Raw genomic sequence first — 18,650 nt, 5'->3', positions numbered from 1 at the left:
AGAGTGAAGATAAACAGTATTATCTTCAGGACCAAAGAAAGTCTTTGCCCATACAACGTGCAAGGATAGGTACCTTCTGTGAGATAAATCACATATTCAAGGAATTGTTTTGGTCTCATACAAAAAACTTTCCCTGAAAGGACCATTAACCCAAATTCTGATTCAGAAAAGTTTTAGGAATACCTAAAGAAAGTAAAATTTATTTATTTTTTGCAAAGGACCATGCTAAAGTAACAACATGTTCATACCAAGTTTTAGTCCTGTTTTCAAGATGATGTCTCCAGCATTTCCACTTAAAACAATCCAACATATCACAAAACAGAACACATACCAGTCCATAAAGCAATCAGTAATACTTAGTTCCTTTAAGAATAAATTTAGCATAAAGAAATATATGTCCTATTTTACAGGATTAGATGCATTTCTTGAGGAAAGGTAAAATTTAAACAAGAGCTGTGAAATCAAACTAATAGCCTTCCCCACAGAATCAAAGACAATTGACATGGCATTTTACTTCTATATGGATTAGTAAATTCTTTGGTAGCGCAACTGCCACTCTTAATCAGAATTTGATCGAAAACATTCATTATGTGCCCAAGATTGACTTGTCGGGTCTCAGAGACTGTCTTGAACCTTCCCATTTGAAGAATCCAGTGGTATAAAATAACACAGTAAATCTCTGTTCTGAAAGACAGAAATCTTATTTAGTGGTTAAATGTACCTCACAGGAAGAGACTCAAGTACTTTTTACCGCTTGTATGATTTAGAGATCTTAATTAACATCAGTTTTACTTCCCAAAGGAAAACAGCTGCTCTTGGTGACAAAGTGTTTTTGAAGCATTCCACAAACTGAAAGCAGAATTGAACAGTATCACGTGCACCCGTAGCAAAGCTTTCAAAAACCTTTCAGGGTGGAAAGAAAAAGGAAAAAGCAGCTTTAATTGGATAAGGCTGAAGGGTGAGCAGGTCAGTAACTGCTCCGTACACTAGAACACAGAGCTCGCAGATAGACAAATCACTACAGAGACTCTTTCACAGCCCTGGAAACGCTAAAACCAGGCAGCAAAAATTCTTAAGATTTTTATCTTCTTTTCTGGATGCAAGGTGTTTTGTTTGTTTGTTTGTCATTAGAATTTAAATCACAGAAGAAACAAATCTTAGTTCAACTTTTATATACATATAAACAAGAACAGATTGTATTTCCTGACCCTATAGGGACTTACACCTCTCCCAAGGAATGCTAAAAGAATATAGCAAAAAAGAACAAAAGTCAGTAAAAAGTACCATGCAGTCTATATATAAATACATTGTCAAAAAGGTTAGACCCTTAACAGAAGACTAAATGTAAGGAATAGATTTTAAAAAAAACAAACTACTTTTAACTAGAATTTTTAAATAGAAATTAATCACAGACAGTTCATTGCAATGCAAAGTTTTATAGTCTAATATACAGTATCATTTAAAAAAAGACCGAAGAGACTGAATTCCTCTGTTGTTGCATCTCATTGAAATATCACATTAATAAGAAACAATCGTGTAAAATATATCTAGTATCTACAGGCACTTACTTGAATGGTGTGAACAGAAATGACAATGTAGTTTTCTTTTTCTGACTCATCTTAACCTGCATAAAAAAAAAATAATTAAACAATTATATGCAAGTTGCAACAAGACTAAAAAGTGTATCAGACATTAAACTAAAAACCACAGAAGAGTTCCAAGACTTTGGAAAAGGAATGAAACCACACTGTTGATACATTGTCAGCAAACTGGCTGTTATATTCTCATATGTGTAACTCTTTCAAGTGCTGAACTAGCGTTCCTGGAAACCCAAACCTGCTCTAAAGTAGGTAAAATAAACCACCCCCCAGGCCAGTGCTTTTCACAGAAGGACTTGTACAGTTTGCAGGATAAAGAGAAGATATGGCTAGAGGTGCTATCAGACTTCAGTGACAGCCTCCCTCAATGAAACTGGTATTATTTACGCCAGATGGGAACTAGTACACTGTGGTAACCAAAGCAATGCTATCAGATCAATCAACCCGTGCATGGATAAAAATAGAAGGTTCTGATGCCATCAGAGCCACTTTGCCCAAGACCCTTCAAAATATCTTTAAAGCCTCCCACAGCAGCCTGACTGCCGATGTAAAGTGCAGACAGGAACTTTCTAGCACACTGCTCCCAAAACCTGACAGCTTGAAGTAGCAACTCGCACATCTCAACCTATCCATCCATGGCAACATCCTCTCCAGGGAGTGCAAACTGTGATCAGGTCAGCCCATCACAGGAAAAGTAAAAAGCCACTTGGCATGTCTAAGCCAGAGTGCTACTTTTGCTTCAGCAGAGAAACACACAGGAAATTCACACACAATCCTTCCAAAACAATGCTAGAAACATGGCAGCCAAGAAGAAAATATGTAATTTAGCACTACAAAACAACAGAATAAAAATAAACTTAAAGAAAAGGAGGACCAGAACTTCTCCTTTTTTTAAAATAAATCCCGAGACACCAATTTAACTGAAAAAGACCCGAGTCACCTCCTTCATTCTTAGAGCAGAGGTCTTCCAACTGTGCAGGTTATATCGGCATGCTTCAACTTCACGTCCAGCCCACCAGTCACCTCCCCTGCTACACGCCAGCTTTCCACCATAGATTTGGAAGCGACTGCTGCTGACACTGCCAACCTGGTATCCACACAAACTACATTTGGGAACCTGGCATTCAAGGGACAGAAGGTGCTAATCTCTTGTAGGTGACCTCATGCTAGTTCCACGTTCCACTATCATCACACAGATTTCCTGACAGGGCAACAGCTCTTGCGTGGCTCAGCTTCCTGTCTGTAGAGAGGATGGTCTTCCCCTCAGACCATTTCTATGTCTTGCCAAAACTGTGATTTTTTGATTTGGGACTGTTATTCCACTATCTAGTGAAACAGAACCTTTTTGTTTGGACCACATGTTCTCATAATAAGATAATATCCAGTATTAGATGAATGAAGATAGAGAAGCCAGAGATGAACACTTGCAAAGCAAAACAACAGATACAACAGCATTAGCTAAAAGTTAATTAGGCCACTAATTTCATTTCTTTAAGGGACAGGTGCCTGTTACCTTTTTGATCTGTCTGCATACTGTTCCTGACTTAGAGCCTTGTCTCCCAGCCCCTGTTGCAAAGGCAGTATTTCCCTTTTCAGGTATCAGCACTCGGATTCTACCTACATAGTACATGTAGGTTTACATTGACGTCAATAAACATCAGCATTTACGTTAAGAATCAAGAAAAAAAGTTACTCATCCGTCTTACAAAAAAGGTGTCTATTAAAGTCTTTCAAACTCCTTCAGATATGGCTCACAGCTCGTCAATCCACATGACCCAGTATGCACATTCAATTTTAGTTCTTTGAATTACAGCATGCTATATACAGCGTATGTCCTAGTATAATTATTTTACATACAGCAACAACTAGTATTTAAAGAAATATTTTTCTTTACCATATGCTTAGTTACCTTAAATTGCTCAAGAATCTGAACAGCGTTGGTAAATATGCTCTCTGCTTTGAAATAAGCACTATTGTTCAGATATTCAAGAGGCAGAGTTCCCTGGAGAAGAAAAATACATATATACATGAAAATTAAATGAAGTAACAGAAATTTCTCACTGAATGGCGGTCCAAACAAGCAGCAAAAATACTTCAAATTACTGCTGAAATAACTACTGTAACCCCTTTGAAAACACTCTTCTTACATAATTTCACAACATTACAGGGACCGTTCATAATATCCCTACTCCTACAGAAACACAAAAATGGTCAATAACGGAAGTTGTTATTAAAATATATACTATACAGTAATAAAAGCTCAACCTTTAATCGGAAGCCATTTTTTAAAGCCTAAAAGTCTTCCATCCAAAGTCTTGCCTGGTCCTGACTCACCCAGTACCCGTGACGGGAAAGCAAGCAGTTCCCGTGCCACCCTATATTGGGCAGCTTTCCTCACATGACCAGCAGTGAGTGCAGGACGGGGACCGAATTCAGGGCAGAGTCTCCAGAAGAAATATTTCAAAAAATATGCTGTAAATAGGTGTTTTAAAAATGAAACAAGCAGCATGAAAGCACAGTAATGTAATGCTAATTGTCAATTAGATATTTATGAGACGACCTTTGGACTATGCAATAATATATGAAGGAAATTCAAAGAAAAAGCTATCTCACAGTGAGGGCACTCACTATTCACTCAATTAGAAGCACAAGATACCATCTGAAGAAAGTACACCCGTTTAAACAAGAAATAATTAAACATTAAATTGCAGGAACCAGCTTGTTTACAGGCTCAGCTTTCATGATCAAAATCAAGTGCTATTCAAACCATATTGCATTTTTACCATCCCTAAAACACAAAGTAACAAAAAACTTTTATGTAGCTCAAGAGCATAAAGTTGCAGATTATAAAGGGATCAGCTGCCTTTCCAATTGAAAGCACTACACAATATACAAAAAGATTGAGTTTATGCTCCAAACTGAAGACATACATATAAAGCTAAAACTGAAAGCAGTCTCCATAACTTATAGCAGTTTTCAAAATTTATAACCTTCCCCCTCACACACCTCAAGCGTTGTCTCCAAAACTTCTTTGCAAGCAGATCTCTATAATAGGGAAAAACATTTGTACTTCTTACCACGGAATTCAGGGGGAAAGGCACACCAATAAGGGAAGCCATCAGCGGTGCAATATCAGCCTGTGCAAACAGAAGAATCCCCATTTTAAGACAGTTCCGTCTTCTAGAACTAATAAATTCAGTTTAATTTTAACATACCTGCATTTGCAAAAGTAAATGGTACAATACTGTGAAGTTATTACACACAAAACTCCTTTATAATACTTTTTTGTTTTCAGTAGTCATCATGGCACGATTAGATTCAAAATGTGAGGCTCCACTACCGATAAAGCTTCAAAAATGCATTTAATTTAAAAAGCAAATATAAAACCCCACAGTATTTATTCACACGAATTCAGTACCTCCTTCACTGCACTCAGAGGCATACCACTTTTTATGACTATTTATAACACCAAAAGAACTAATTGCATATTTACAGCTTTAAGCAGTACACTGAATATACTGCTTTTCACAGCACTCCTCATCCCAAGTTTCCATGGTGCCAATTACTCACCTTCTCCCCATCAGAGGGGGATTCTGCACTTTTACTCATGTCCCTGTCAGCCCTCAGGAAGGCCCCTCAACCTACACTAGGGCTCCTCATAAAACATTACCAATACCTTCTACTTGTGATGATAAACACTAGCTATCACCAGGTTTACATTCTCCTTTGATGTAAAACTATACACCAAAATTCTTTGTTTTTCCAGCATAAATCTGAAGAAACTATACTGAAACCACCAGCACTGCTCCAGCCTCGGATCTACGGTGCAGGAGACTCCAAACCATTATTTCTAGAGAACAATATACATGTAGTGTAATAGTAAGCATAAGTCTGGTTTCCTCTTTATACCCATGGTCCCACACGCACTACAGTATAAAAGCTCTGCCATTGGGGACTCCGTTACCCAGAATGGAGTGACTCTCAAATCTCTTCTATACAGTCTCAAAATAACATTCCCGTAACTTCTGCCAAACTTGACAGGAAAAATTATCTCTAATTTTGTACCAGGGCTTTGCTGAAAGCAGCTGATCCAGAACATTCCCAACTTCAACCTCATAGCGTGAATTTATTTCCCTCATTAGAGTAGGTTTGGAGTCTGTTATTCATATATTGCATTTCATAGGATGATAGGAAGAAAGAAGCAAACAAGCTTCAGGTGCACACAAGTATATGCATTATCATCCTGATTTGAAAAAGCTTGGCTGATTCAGTATCAAGGGTTAAGTAGTCCACCTTTTTTCTTCCTTTACAGTACAAAATTGTCAAAATTGCTAAATGGCTGGGCCAATAATCACAGGCCCTGTTGAAAAAAACCCAGTTTGACAGTATAGCAAGAATTGGGTTTGATTCAATAACGATAGCAACTTCTGGAAAAAGTGACAAAATACAGACATTGAAATACATGGCTCTGAAAATCTATACCAAACATACACATGACTAACTTAAGTGTAGCAAAAAGCATACAGCAGATGCTCGCAAACTTGGGGAAAATGGTCATCAGACCATGTTTTTTTTGTGTTTAGCTGGGCACGTTCACAGGAGATACCAAGGAGGTATGAGCTCAGGTCCAGAACATTTTCAAAGTAGAAAGTAGAGGGAAAACACCCAAGTTACTCCTAAAGGTTTGCAAAAAAAAATCCCACTCTGAAAACACGTTAGATGCTATTCAAGTTACTTTCAGATAATGCACTGAGTTTTCAAGGACTACCTGGCACATTGTACTGCACTCTTTCTACAATGGCATATGATCACATAACTAAAAATGGTGTGATAATGTATCTTCAGGAAGAGAAGTTGTATGTAGCTGTCACACACGTTAACAAGCAATTTAAAGTTTTTCATATTATATTCAGTATGGGTGCAGTTCCTGCAACTCTAACATTTAAGTAACACGTTCCAGGGAAATGTTATGTCAGTGTGATCATTCATTCAAATTCCATCAATTAGTTTAAATCACACAAAATGCATAATAGCTTATAAATTTTCCCCTTAAATTAAATTAGGTATGTTTGATACCTGATTGACATCCAGTCTCTTCAAGTCCTCCAGTTTCCATTCTGCAAGAAATAACAGAGCACATGAACAGCTGATCTACACAGATTTGAAAGGGATAATTCGGTAGACATTTAATGTCTTGTTGCTGTTTTCCATAAAGTGTTGTTACTAAAGAAAATTATAATTTGGCTTTAGGATGCTAGCTCAGAGGGGTCGCAGATGGAACTCAACAGGCAAACACAGTAACATGCATTCATTTCAGTTCACATTTTCTTTTATCCATCAGGATAGATTGCTACCTGCAATTGTGACCCAGATCAGTTGAAGAAAGTCCAAGGTTGGTTTTTTTTTTTCAGCACAGTATAGAAAGTAATGTATTACCTCCTGTGCCAACTAAAAGATTCAAACTCAGATTTAGGAGAAGGGCTGTTTAAATCTCTTCAATAGTTTTATAAAACGGTTAACCCAAGGTCCCCAATATACTAACACAGAGTGGTACAAATATACTTCATGTCTGCCATAAGCAATACCAGCCAATAGCAAGCTCAAGGGAAAAGTTCAACGATTTAGGAATCGGAACAACTACAACAAAAGCAGAGACAAAGCCAAATGTACAAGCCCCTAAAGCTGTGGCGCATCATACAAAAAGCTGGTTCAAAAACTGTATTTTTCTGCTTTCCATTAGCCTCTAAGGAAATAAAAAGGAAATCACCCATTTTCTTTGGGGGTGGACAGTTATTTAAAAACAGAGTTTAGCAGGGTTTGTTTTTTGTTTTTTGTTTTTTTTTTTTTTCCCCCCATGCCTTCTTTTCCTTTTAAATTTGCTACCCCACTACCCACAGCAATAATATGAGCAGGAAAAAAACAACAACCAAAAAACCCCAAAACAGACAACACATGGCTTTTTTTTTTTTTATTCAACCTTAAAAAAAAGAAGATACACAGGGAAACACGATAAGGGCTGAAACAGACTTGCTGATACAGTACTTAAAATACTGTCAAAGACCTACCTAGAGCAGATGTCAAATACAGCAGTAAAGACACTGGGGGCACCTACCCTCAACTTGGGAACCAAACAATGGTGGCAACAGGGGCACAGCCACCTTCCTCAGTACACAAAGCTAAATGGACACTCACTGCCCTGCTAACGCTGCTTTGCCAAAATGACATGGCAGAAACAGCACAGACGGAAGCAGGAGTCTGCCTAGAACCTCAGACCATTGATTATACAGCCACATTACCCAAAATTACCCTTTGGGTTTACGAAGTAGGAGTTTAAATGCACCAGAAACAGGTTTCATGAAAAATACAGGTAAACCATCACTCAAAGGTCTGGTCTATTTTCTCCAAACATGCATTCAAATCCTAGACCATACCACTCTCTCTCTCCACCTTTCCATACACCCTGTCTGTGCCAGACCCAAACCCATCTCAGCTGAAAACAGCGCGACACAGGAAACATCCACATTTGTAGTATTGCACGTACCAAACTTATTTGCAGCAATTAGTTCATACCACTGCTAGCTTCAGGGATCTGAGTACAAGTCCACTAGTTATTTGGTCACAAGAGCACCCTGAAGAGCAGCCACATACCTTAACAGCAGCGAGACACACAGTTACAGCAAGTTTCCATGGCAACACAGGGGAAGTATTACCAGCATTAATCACAAATTGTGTTAAACTCACACCACAATGAATAAGTTTGCTTCCTTTTGCTTCCCAGAAAAGGAAATGGGTTTATATTTCTAGAGGTATAGACTCGCATCCGTATTTCTGTTATATAAATGCATTGTTTTTCTTCCTTTAAATAACATTTTCCAATGAAAACTGTTGGAAAACTGTCCACATGCCTACAATGTGCTCAAAGTAGGAAGAAACTGTAGCTCTGCTAGAGAAACATTTAGCTTTGTCAGAAGCTTTTACATCTCCGCTTCCCCTATTCAGACATTGCCAAAGGGCACAGAGTTGAAGACATCTGCCTTGGACCAGGTGCTCTATGTAAGACATTGAGCCTAGGAGCTCCTGAAGACCAGGATGCACCTGAAGACCAGCCAGCCCAGGCTGTCCTCCTGGGAGCGATGCGCCTTGGGTGTACGTGCTGCCCAGGCTGGTTTATGACTCCAGTTTACTGTCTAGGTTTCCCGTGCAGTGCTCAGCAAAGTTTTTCACCCGCTTTATAGTTTTTTTTTCTTTATCCTGCCCTGCTTTTACTGCAGCCCACTGGGCAGTCAGATGCAAGGAGTCCAGGGGAAACAGCAGGGAATCACTGGTTCAAGAAGAGGCTGAGGCTACATGCACCAAAGGACATCTCACGTAAAACCTCACAGAAGCAAAAACAGTGAAGGGGTACACTGAGCTCCCTGAGCCATGGCAAAGCAGGCTGAGCCCCTGCCAAAACAGGGATGTGTATAGATGAAAACAACCATCCCACATCCTTCTGCTGCAGAAGGCTGTGCCTTCACTTACAAGATTCCCTGAACTTGTGCCCCAAGGCCACCCAGCAGGACCTGCGCTGAGGAGCCGGAGAGCAGCTCTGTATTCTCTTTCTTTCTGAAGAAGGGTCAAGCCAAGGGCCAAAACGGTAATGCTACACATCGCCCACAGGATACAGGGCTGCCATCACAAATCTTTCCAAGATGATCGCATGGCCAGGCTTGAGGGAAGGCAGAGCACAGGTGAAGGGACTGATAAGAAGGCAGCTGTCATCCCAGAATCAACACTGTGCCCTTCCGGCCATCCAGGAGCACATTAATCTTTCTGGACAGACTAAGTCCTGCCTGTTGGCATTGCCTTTGGGGGTATCGACCCTCAATGGCAATGATGAGAAGAGAGACAATTCACTGAGCTGCCTACAGCCTGCTTGCATTGAAGTTTGTCAGCATTAGAAATATTCTGCTCCTTCCGTGAGCTCTTAACTCAGAGAAATTAGGAAGGACTGTCAATAGACACAAGGACTTGAACACTGGTGCATGCAATTGCAAATCTAAGTCGGACACCCACATACATCAGTGACACAGCAGTCTTGAAAACACACTCCTCTCCTGCATGCAGTCTCAGCTGCATTTGGATGGTGCAGGAAAGGCAAATTCAAAGAACTTTAAGAGACCTCTTTTAAGCATCTTTTCTTTCATATTTAACCTTTGTGAAAATAGCTGGGATTGTAACTTAATGGAGAAGCTGCACTGTATTGACCTGTGAAAGTGCCAAGTTCTGTTTCAACAATTTTTTCTTTATTTTAAGCTACATAGCCTACTAAAAGCTACAACGTACTACCACTGAGAGAACAGTCGCTTTTTAAGAAGATATTTATTACTCAAATAGAGATTCAAACTCCCAAGATACTCAGAGGGACTCAAATCTCCAATAGAGATTATCCCCGGCAATTAAGAACCTGGAAAGATAGTGTCTAAACAAATCAACAACATGCTCTGCAACTTTTGAACTGCTGAGCAAGTCCAGAGTGAAGGGAGAAGTTTCTGATCTTTGTTTTGGGGTGTTTGGTTTTTAGTCTGGTTGTTGGTTTGTTGTTTCTCTCTTTTTTAAACCATCAGAAGGAAAATACAAAGCAGGCATAGAAGGGTGCAGACACATTCCCTCCTTTAAGAAAACACACATTTCCTAACAGATGACAGCCAAAAAGCTTTCCTTATTGTGTACTATTGTGTCCCCAGAAGTCAGCTCAATACTCATCTTTTTTGAGATGCTCTCACTGTTTTCATCGTTACTTGAAGTAAAACCCTGAGGTTTGTACTAAAGCTGCTGAGAATTAAGGAAACTGACAGCTATAAAAATCAACTATTACAGATCAACCCTTAGAGACATCAAGTGTCCTTAGAAGTCTAGCAGATCAGCCATCACAGACACCAAAATCAGTTGGTTTTACTCTGTTTTCTATTTTTTACTGTACAACTAATTTTCAATTTTATTAGAGATATCATAGTTTTACAGCAGCAGTTAATCACAGAGTGTGAAATGTTAGCATGCTATATCCAAGTAGCCCTGTATGTTTTATCCATTACCAAATATCTTGGTCAAGAGCAGGGCAGGGTTAAAACCTCCGGGCCAAAGTCATTTTTGCCCGTTTTCTCTTCTCTAATGGAGCTTGACAAACAATCCAATAAAACAGACAGTCATTACCTCATTGATCATGAGTAACAACCTGGGAGATTCAAGGCATCTTAAGAAACAGAGCAGGCTACAAGAATTGGGCACGTGAAAGAAGAAGAGCTTGCACAGATTAATCATACATGGTTCTAGAAATTCATTGCTATTTCAGTAAGCCAGTATTTATTACATTATATATTTATATATATATATATTACTTCATTTATAAATAATGATTTTTAAAAGTTTACTCTTCTTAATAGATTACAAAGGGGAAAAATAACAGTAAAGAGTCACAGTTTTTCATTGAGAAAGACTGTTTACAATTCCACAGCAGCCACAAGAATGCAAGTGAGACAAGACAGCTCCTGGAAAGTCCCCAGGGTTGTACTGCGGACCTAGAAAAGAGTCTTAGGACATGTCAACTTATCATGTTTCTGTACAAATAGCTTTTAACCTCTGGGGGTCTTCCTAAGAATTAAGTCTCCTCTGGAACTAAGTTTTAGGAGTGTGAATAACCTCCTGTACCCAAAGAAAGTAAGTCTTCAATTCCATGATTAGAAAACAAAACCAACTCCGATATTATCTACTCAATTTTGCTATATCCTCCATAGGCATGCCCTGTCACCTCTTCTTTCCAAACCACACAAAGCAAGTCATATTTACCGTAATGGAACAGAAGTCAGTGAAGACCAACAGGTGTAATAGTTAAACACCTCCCTTTCCTCAAAATCTTGCACTTAAGTTTTATATTTTACCTACCTTTCAAAAAATTGTCTTCAAAGAACTGGGACGTGACTTTCTGTGGATAATTCACCCCAGCACCCCAAACAATCAGCGGTGTTAAAGTTTCTGAGGGATGACCAGCTCCATGGGATCCTAAGATACACCAAACCAAAAGACAAGTGTAAACTTTAAGACAGATGGTATAAAACCAAATAAAACCTACATATATATGCACACATGTACTAAGTTCATGTTACAGTATGCATACTAAAATCCTGTTACAGACAACTGATTCCAGCTTCATAGCTTATTTCTATGCTACTAACAGTAAAGGCTAAATTCAAGTTGCAAGTTAAGGAAATCAGTACCACTTAAAATCAAGCTTATAAAGATATAACTTTGTATATTAAGAAACTCAAACTGTTAACATACAGAAACTAAAGCCAAAGTATTCAAAAGCCTCAAGATGTAGAGGAATTACTTGCTCAAAACACATACATGTGCCTATCCTGAGCATCCCATGGAAACCAGGGATGGTTGATTTGAGTAAAATTAGGCTCGTGCCCTAAAAGAAATATAGAACTGACCTCTGGTCCACAAAAAAGGATCAGACTTCCATTTCAAAACCAGGAGACTATGTATTGCAACTGTCCTCTCCCCAGTGATACAAGTTCATTTTTAGGGTTTTAAAGCCTGGTAGCACACTCCTTAAAAATTGATAAAACATTACTTCCTTCCACAGGGAAATTAATGCCCTCCAGATTAACGTATCAGCCACCCAAAGGAGGAAGCTTTAAAACTATGATGTCTCAACAGCAGCTGCGCTGAAGCAGAAGCCACACAAGCTTGAAAGAAATGCCAGTCATCGAACTCAGTGGGTGAGGTACCACAGCAGTGAGATAATCCAGTCCCAAAGGGAATGACACTGTTATACAAACTCTATGCTGGTCACCGCACAGATTACACATTTTCCTTGTATTTGCATAGACACAAACTCTTCCTTCTGCATGTGTGCTTGTGTATATATATTTTAATAATTACAAAGGACAGAGAATAACACACTGCTTTAAGGACAGCTTTTCTTCTTAACAACAAAAAACAAACCAGAATTGGGTATGAAATTGGGAATAGCATTGAGGCTGTACAACAATCACTAGGCAGAGCTGAAGAGCCAGCTTTGCTTTCTTTAAACAGCCCTAAGCTTAAGAACGCACAGGTTTGGGAATAAGATTTCCGATGTTCAGAAATCCCTTGGAAGGCACTCTCTGGGCTCAAAAGCAGCAACAACTGCTCTTCTTTGCAGAGCTTGGGAAAAGAACAGATGGAGAGAGTGCTTCCTCCATCCTTCAGGCATCAGTTATTTCTTTCTATTACAGGAATAAAGTGCATTTTTTGGTGAGCTTTCATTTTAACCAAGCCATCAGCTCCATCAGCATTTTACTGAGACAATGCCTCCATCAACACTTTAAGGAAGATACAGCTGAGAGAGGCAGCTGTATCCACCGTCCCCCTGTTTTAAGAATCAGGTTTCGGCCTGATCTGAATTATAAGAAGGGGAAAACAGAATTTGATTTTCAGCTGGGTCAGTTCCCTGTTCCACCCCTCAGTACCCTTCAAACACACCTTTTCAGAGGAATGGGAAGAAAAGGGAGAGAAAGGGTGGTGGTGTTTAGTTTTCCGTTTTCTGGTCCAGCATACCACACAGTAGTACTTCTGCCAGGTATAGCCGCAACAAGTGGCCAAGGTGAGGGTGGGTGTGGGATCACCTATGTTGGTGGTCAGCAGTTCCATCTGAGACCACCTTAAAGCAAAATCATGGAGTGAGATTGAGAAAGGAAGTGATTTTATTGGGCTTTTCCAACAACCACAGTTTCTTTGATCATATCAAGTTCAGAACATGTTCTCTTCCTTAATAGGTCCCCCCTGCCCTTTTAATTTTTAATTTGTTTTAAAACTGGTGCACATCCCATTCTGCAAATAACCACTGAAAGACTGCAGTAGTTGCTGATGCTACAAGCTCAAACAGAAAACCACTGAACTAGCCTTCAGACCTCTGGCTATGGGCCTGAGCATCATCTCTGGCTTTGCTCTTGGACTCACTGAAGTTAACTGTAAAGTTATTAACACTTCTGGCAGAAGATTAAGTTTTTTCTTCAGACAGAAAGAGATGACAAAAAGCTATGACAGGCCAGTGGTTCTCAAAGCCTGAAGAGTTACTCCTATCACCTTTTATTTCCCCTTCAAAGGATCCAATACATAATAAGAACACCCCAGAAGCACACTCTGGCAGTGAGGAAGGCCAATAGCACCCTGGCCTGCGTTAACAGGAGCACAGTCCAGGGAAGGGATTATCCTCCTCTACTCAGTACCTGTGAGACAACCTCTAGACACTGGGTCCAGTTTTGGGCCCCTCCAGTACAAGAAAGACATCAACCATCTGGAATGAGCTCAGTGGGGGGAGGAGGAGCACTTGACCTATGAGGAGAGACTGAGGGACTGGGACTCATTTAACCTGGAGAAGAAATGGCTTTGGGGAGGACGTAACGGAGCATCCTTCCTGTACCCCACTGCAGGCTGCCCAAAGGGGCTGCATAGGCTCCATCCTTTGAGGTTTTAAAGGCCCTGCTGGATAAACCGTGTCTGATCCCAAAGATAATCCTGCTTTGAGTACGTGGTTGGACCTCCTCAGGTCCCTATGATCATATATATATATATATATAAAAAAAATATACACACCTCCCTTATAGAAAGTAAGAAATGATTACTTGAAACAAAAAAAATATGCCAGAATTAAAATTTTATTGCAAGTGGCAGTCATCGTAACAGTAAATAATGTTCAAAACTGACTATTTTACAAATAAGTAGAAGGCAATTAGGTGATTTTGAATAAATACATGAATATTTTTGTCATCACTGATGACAGAAAAAATCTGCATCCCTTCCCTTTGAAAAGTTTAGGAGTTCACACACAGAGTAAGATGCCCAATTTTGCCTGAAGTGGTTTAAAAGTATCACAGTTAGGAGTTACAAACACACACAGCATCAGAAGAAAGACCTATCACTTTAATTGGCTGCATACAAGGAGAGGAGCGTTTTTAAAATTCTTGAAAAAAAAATTGTTTAAATGAGTTCACCACTGTAAACTCTTCTCATCTGCCCTTAACCTAGTTACACTGAAATTGCCTCAAGTCATTGAGACACTGTGGTCATTCCCTTCACAAGTGTCCTCTGTGGGTACCAGCCTGGCCCGCCACCTTCCTCACTCTTCTTTCTGTACTCTCAGCTGCTCCACCAGCACCAGCCTCCTCGCACAGCAGTCACATCCTTTCCACTGTGCCTAAAAGGCCAAAACAAGCAAAAAGACTGCCCCAAAGTTTTTCAACAGTTCACAGTTTGTCATCTTTCCCAGGTGCTTCAAGAGCAAAGTGATAACTATTTATGTCCCACATGGGCTGCAACAGCTTGACAGTTGGCAGCCAAATAACAAAACCTCCCCCTGCTCAGGCTAGTTTTCTGCAGGGAGGCTGACAGAGGTGTTTTTCACATCTTTTTCTCCCTACTAGCAGCCACTAAGGGAGTCAAGCTTTACCCTATTCATTTCTTTTTCACTTGTCCAGATACGCAACTCAGCTGTCATAGGGCTGATGAGGGCCCCTGCAGCCAATTAACCATTTCTTAATTTGCACAGGTTTCATACACAGGCAACACTTAGGATATCAAATCAAAGCAGGGGCTCCATATATTGTACCATGACAGAACTCTAATTGCACTCCAGATACTCATCCATAAACTCAGCTGACTCAAAATTTAAAAAGACTCACCCCAATCGGTCATTCCATGGTCAGAAGTTAAAATAAATGCAGTTTTTCCATCATTTCCATAGAAATTTTCAATCATCGAAACAATTTCTTTTATACCCTCGTCAACTTTTTTAATATTCTCCTTGTATTCTCTAAAAAAAAAAAAAAAGAAAAAAAATGTTATTATATTCCAGGTGGCTCTCACACTTGGTATAAAGCAAGTTATCCATGGTCATAATGCCCAGTCCATAATACCCAGTCCATAATGCCCAGTCCTTTGATTATAGATGGCTTTGTCCTCTACAGAATCTCAACCTAACAGAAGGCATCCTAGACATAAAATCTCTCCTCCTCTAAGTCTTACATGAGATGCTAAATGGTCACAGCACAGTTTGAAGGTTCCTGAATCAGCACAGATCCCAGAGTTTTGTGGAATACAAGCTAAACCAAAAATCTATATATTTTTAGAAAAAGTGGCCACAATTAACTTTCAGCCAACTAATTTTCTATTTGTTGCTGTAGCTAAAGTCAGTTTTAAAACTCTATCTTCAAAAACTCATAACAAAAATAACATGAGACGTGCAGCAGGTATGAACTTTGGAACGAAGTCGGAAATCAGAGCAAGGATTTTGAAAGTATGCAAGGATCGAAAGACATAATATCCTACATTGAAAGCATGCATGGAAATGAAAAGGAAGTTCTCAAATAGCGCACTTCAAGTTGAATTGGTGATGAGTACTGTTAATCTAAACTCTTCTATTCATTCAAGTGTCCTAAGGAAAGCTAAAGCGTAATGTTGAAATTTGCAGCCATTATTCCTGAACTTACTATTGTCTATAAATTCAACCATCCATTTCAGCCATGGGGAATCAGAGAATTGTTTCTATTTTATATTTAAAACTAAAATTTCCTACATATCTTCTAGATCATGTGTCTACTATAACTAAGACAACCTGCTAAAAATCAGACTTGAGTAGAGGAGTATAACCAGGAAGGTGGTATATAGCAAAAATCTGCCACTTCTACAGAGGAGACCTCAAACCCAAAAAAATTCATGCAGAAAAAACACAGAAAATTCAGAACATAAGTAATCATGGTGACATACATGACCTACTGTAGAAACCCTCAGGACTGCAAGTCTTGTTTCAGGCTTCATAAATAGCACTTTAAAAAGTTACTGTATGCATTTAAAACTAATAAGAAAGATATGCTTAATCTCTCAATTACCTTGAGTTTGGCCGATGAGCATGTCCGTTTGTGTCTATGCCTAGCAAATGAAGGAACAGAACCACTTTGTCTTCATGCAGTGCAGAGAACAATGTTTGATTACTTCTGGAAGAATTAAAGAAGCTCTGTATGGAATAAGCCATTAAGATATTAATCAGAGCATAATGGAAAAAGATGATAGGCAGCCTATTAAAAATAAAACACAGTATTTTGACATGAAAACATCTATTACAGTTATGAAAGAGAAAAAATAATTACTTCCCGATTTACTTCTTGGAGGATAAGCACCATCAATATAGTAAGTCCAATATTTCAGCCTAAGACAGGCAACGCTCCTCAAGTTGAGGGGTCTTTTTTTTTTTTTTGGTTGGTTGGTTTTTTTTGTTGTTGGTGGTGGTGGTTTGGGTGTTTTTAAAGTGTTATTTGAGTTATTTGAGTTTCTTTAGGCAGAAATACCAGACAACTGGTATCATCCCTTCTTTGCCTCCTATGTCATTGCAACTACGCACCATTCCCAAGATCCACTCATGGCTTTATATTCCCATTGATCTATCAATTTCAAGCTAGAAGCAATGGTCTCAAATGCTCTTGCTTTGGAAGCAGGTTCTGCAGGACTGAGATACCAAGCTACAACTCGTTTGCAGAAACCAAATTCAAACAGAACAAGACACGCTTTGCAAATACATGAACTACAGAACATACATCTGCCTTGCACATGTCCTACTTAAGCATCCCTGAGGCAGATGCTAGGGGTATTTTCCCCTCAGATTGAATGAGTCTTGACACGACTATTCTATGTTAGACCAGCCATACTACAGCAATGCAAAATGCAAGCAGACAGCTATTCCAACATGATCTCCTTAGTAACAGCACTGCCCAAGGAAACAAAGTTGGGTAGAGTTTTAGTTTAAAGAGCATCCTGAGAACCTTTCAGTACACTAATATAAAGGAAAGTGTCTTCGAATTTCACACAAGAGTCCAGGGAAAATGCTGACAGAGCCAGTGAAGCATTTCTGCCACCAGAGAACAGAGCAGTCCACCACTCGCTTGTGAAGTGGTGGAGCTCCTAAAAACTAAACCTCATACCTTCTGTAAACGAAAATCACTATACCCAGAGGAAGACCAAACTGGAAGCAAGAGTATCATAGCAAGCTGCGTCAGGAAACCATGGTAGTACACAATTTCACCTTCCCCCCCCCCGAACGGACAAGCCACATGGACTAATATTTGCACATTCTCAACTTCAGCTCTTGTCCAAATAAAATCATGACCAAAGTCCAGAGATATTTTAAATAAAGATACAAGACATAAAGATATTTTAAATAAAGATACAAGAACAAAATCCAATCACATTCAATAATAATATAATTATTTTTATGGAGATCTCAATTTCTGACAGGGGTCCTTCCACTTGGCCTAAACCACAACACACCTGCATATATTTGACCACAGACTGAAGAAGCCTTCCAGAGCACACCAGTAACTTGCAGGATATAGTATAATTGTGTTTTCTTATTTTAACTAAACAAAAGGAAAAAACATATCAGAACAGACAAATGGGAAACTCTCAAAATTAAATCCAAAACGTAGATCAATATTAGAAGGCAGGTATTTTTCTATCACAGACTGATTAAGCGAAAGTAGCCATTGCGTGGAAGGCAAGGCTGAGCTTCTTTTCTCCCACCAGGGGAGTCCCCACGACATACTAAAACCACCCCACTCCCCCAGCCCCAGACACTTCGTAACCCAGAGCAGCAGCAGCCAGAAGAGCTTGCCCAAACTCTGGCTAATTAAGAATGAGACGACAAAAGGAAGATGGGTGTAACCTAAGACATGGCATCTTTTCCCAGAGCAAATAGCAAACTTTATCCCATGAAACATTTTTTTAAATGGTTTATTGAAAAAAAACAAATAGGAAGTTCACCGCAAGGAGTTATCTTAGGCTGATAAAGGCGGTGAGTTGGTAAGCAGGACATCAAACGGCAAGGGCAAAAAACACTTCACCTTCCTCTGCAGGTTGCTGAACCACCTGCCCAGCACTATCCTTCTATCTCCCTGTAGCCTACCTAAAGGCCTCGTCTTTTTGGTATTCAGTCTTCACAAAACTTGAGACCTACCACCACTCAACACTAGTTTCCAA

General features: G+C 39.4%; 1 protein-coding gene across 1 annotated transcript in view; it reads right to left on the bottom strand.

The window, feature by feature from the left end:
* PIGN (phosphatidylinositol glycan anchor biosynthesis class N) overlaps nucleotides 1–18,650 on the bottom strand; it is a 112,522-nt gene that overhangs the window by 58,157 nt on the left and 35,715 nt on the right. The window contains exons 6-12 of the mRNA XM_082479394.1: nucleotides 16,511–16,635; nucleotides 15,305–15,435; nucleotides 11,520–11,636; nucleotides 6,675–6,715; nucleotides 4,676–4,735; nucleotides 3,508–3,600; nucleotides 1,569–1,624 (exon numbers count right to left, since the gene is read on the bottom strand). Coding sequence (XP_082335520.1) covers nucleotides 1,569–1,624; nucleotides 3,508–3,600; nucleotides 4,676–4,735; nucleotides 6,675–6,715; nucleotides 11,520–11,636; nucleotides 15,305–15,435; nucleotides 16,511–16,635 — 623 coding nt within the window. The remainder of the gene's footprint in view (nucleotides 1–1,568; nucleotides 1,625–3,507; nucleotides 3,601–4,675; nucleotides 4,736–6,674; nucleotides 6,716–11,519; nucleotides 11,637–15,304; nucleotides 15,436–16,510; nucleotides 16,636–18,650) is intronic.

The sequence above is a fragment of the Vanellus vanellus genome (assembly GCF_965231255.1).
Source record: "Vanellus vanellus genome assembly, chromosome: 2".
Lineage (NCBI taxonomy): Eukaryota > Metazoa > Chordata > Aves > Charadriiformes > Charadriidae > Vanellus > Vanellus vanellus.
This window is presented reverse-complemented; position numbering and strand designations above follow the sequence as displayed.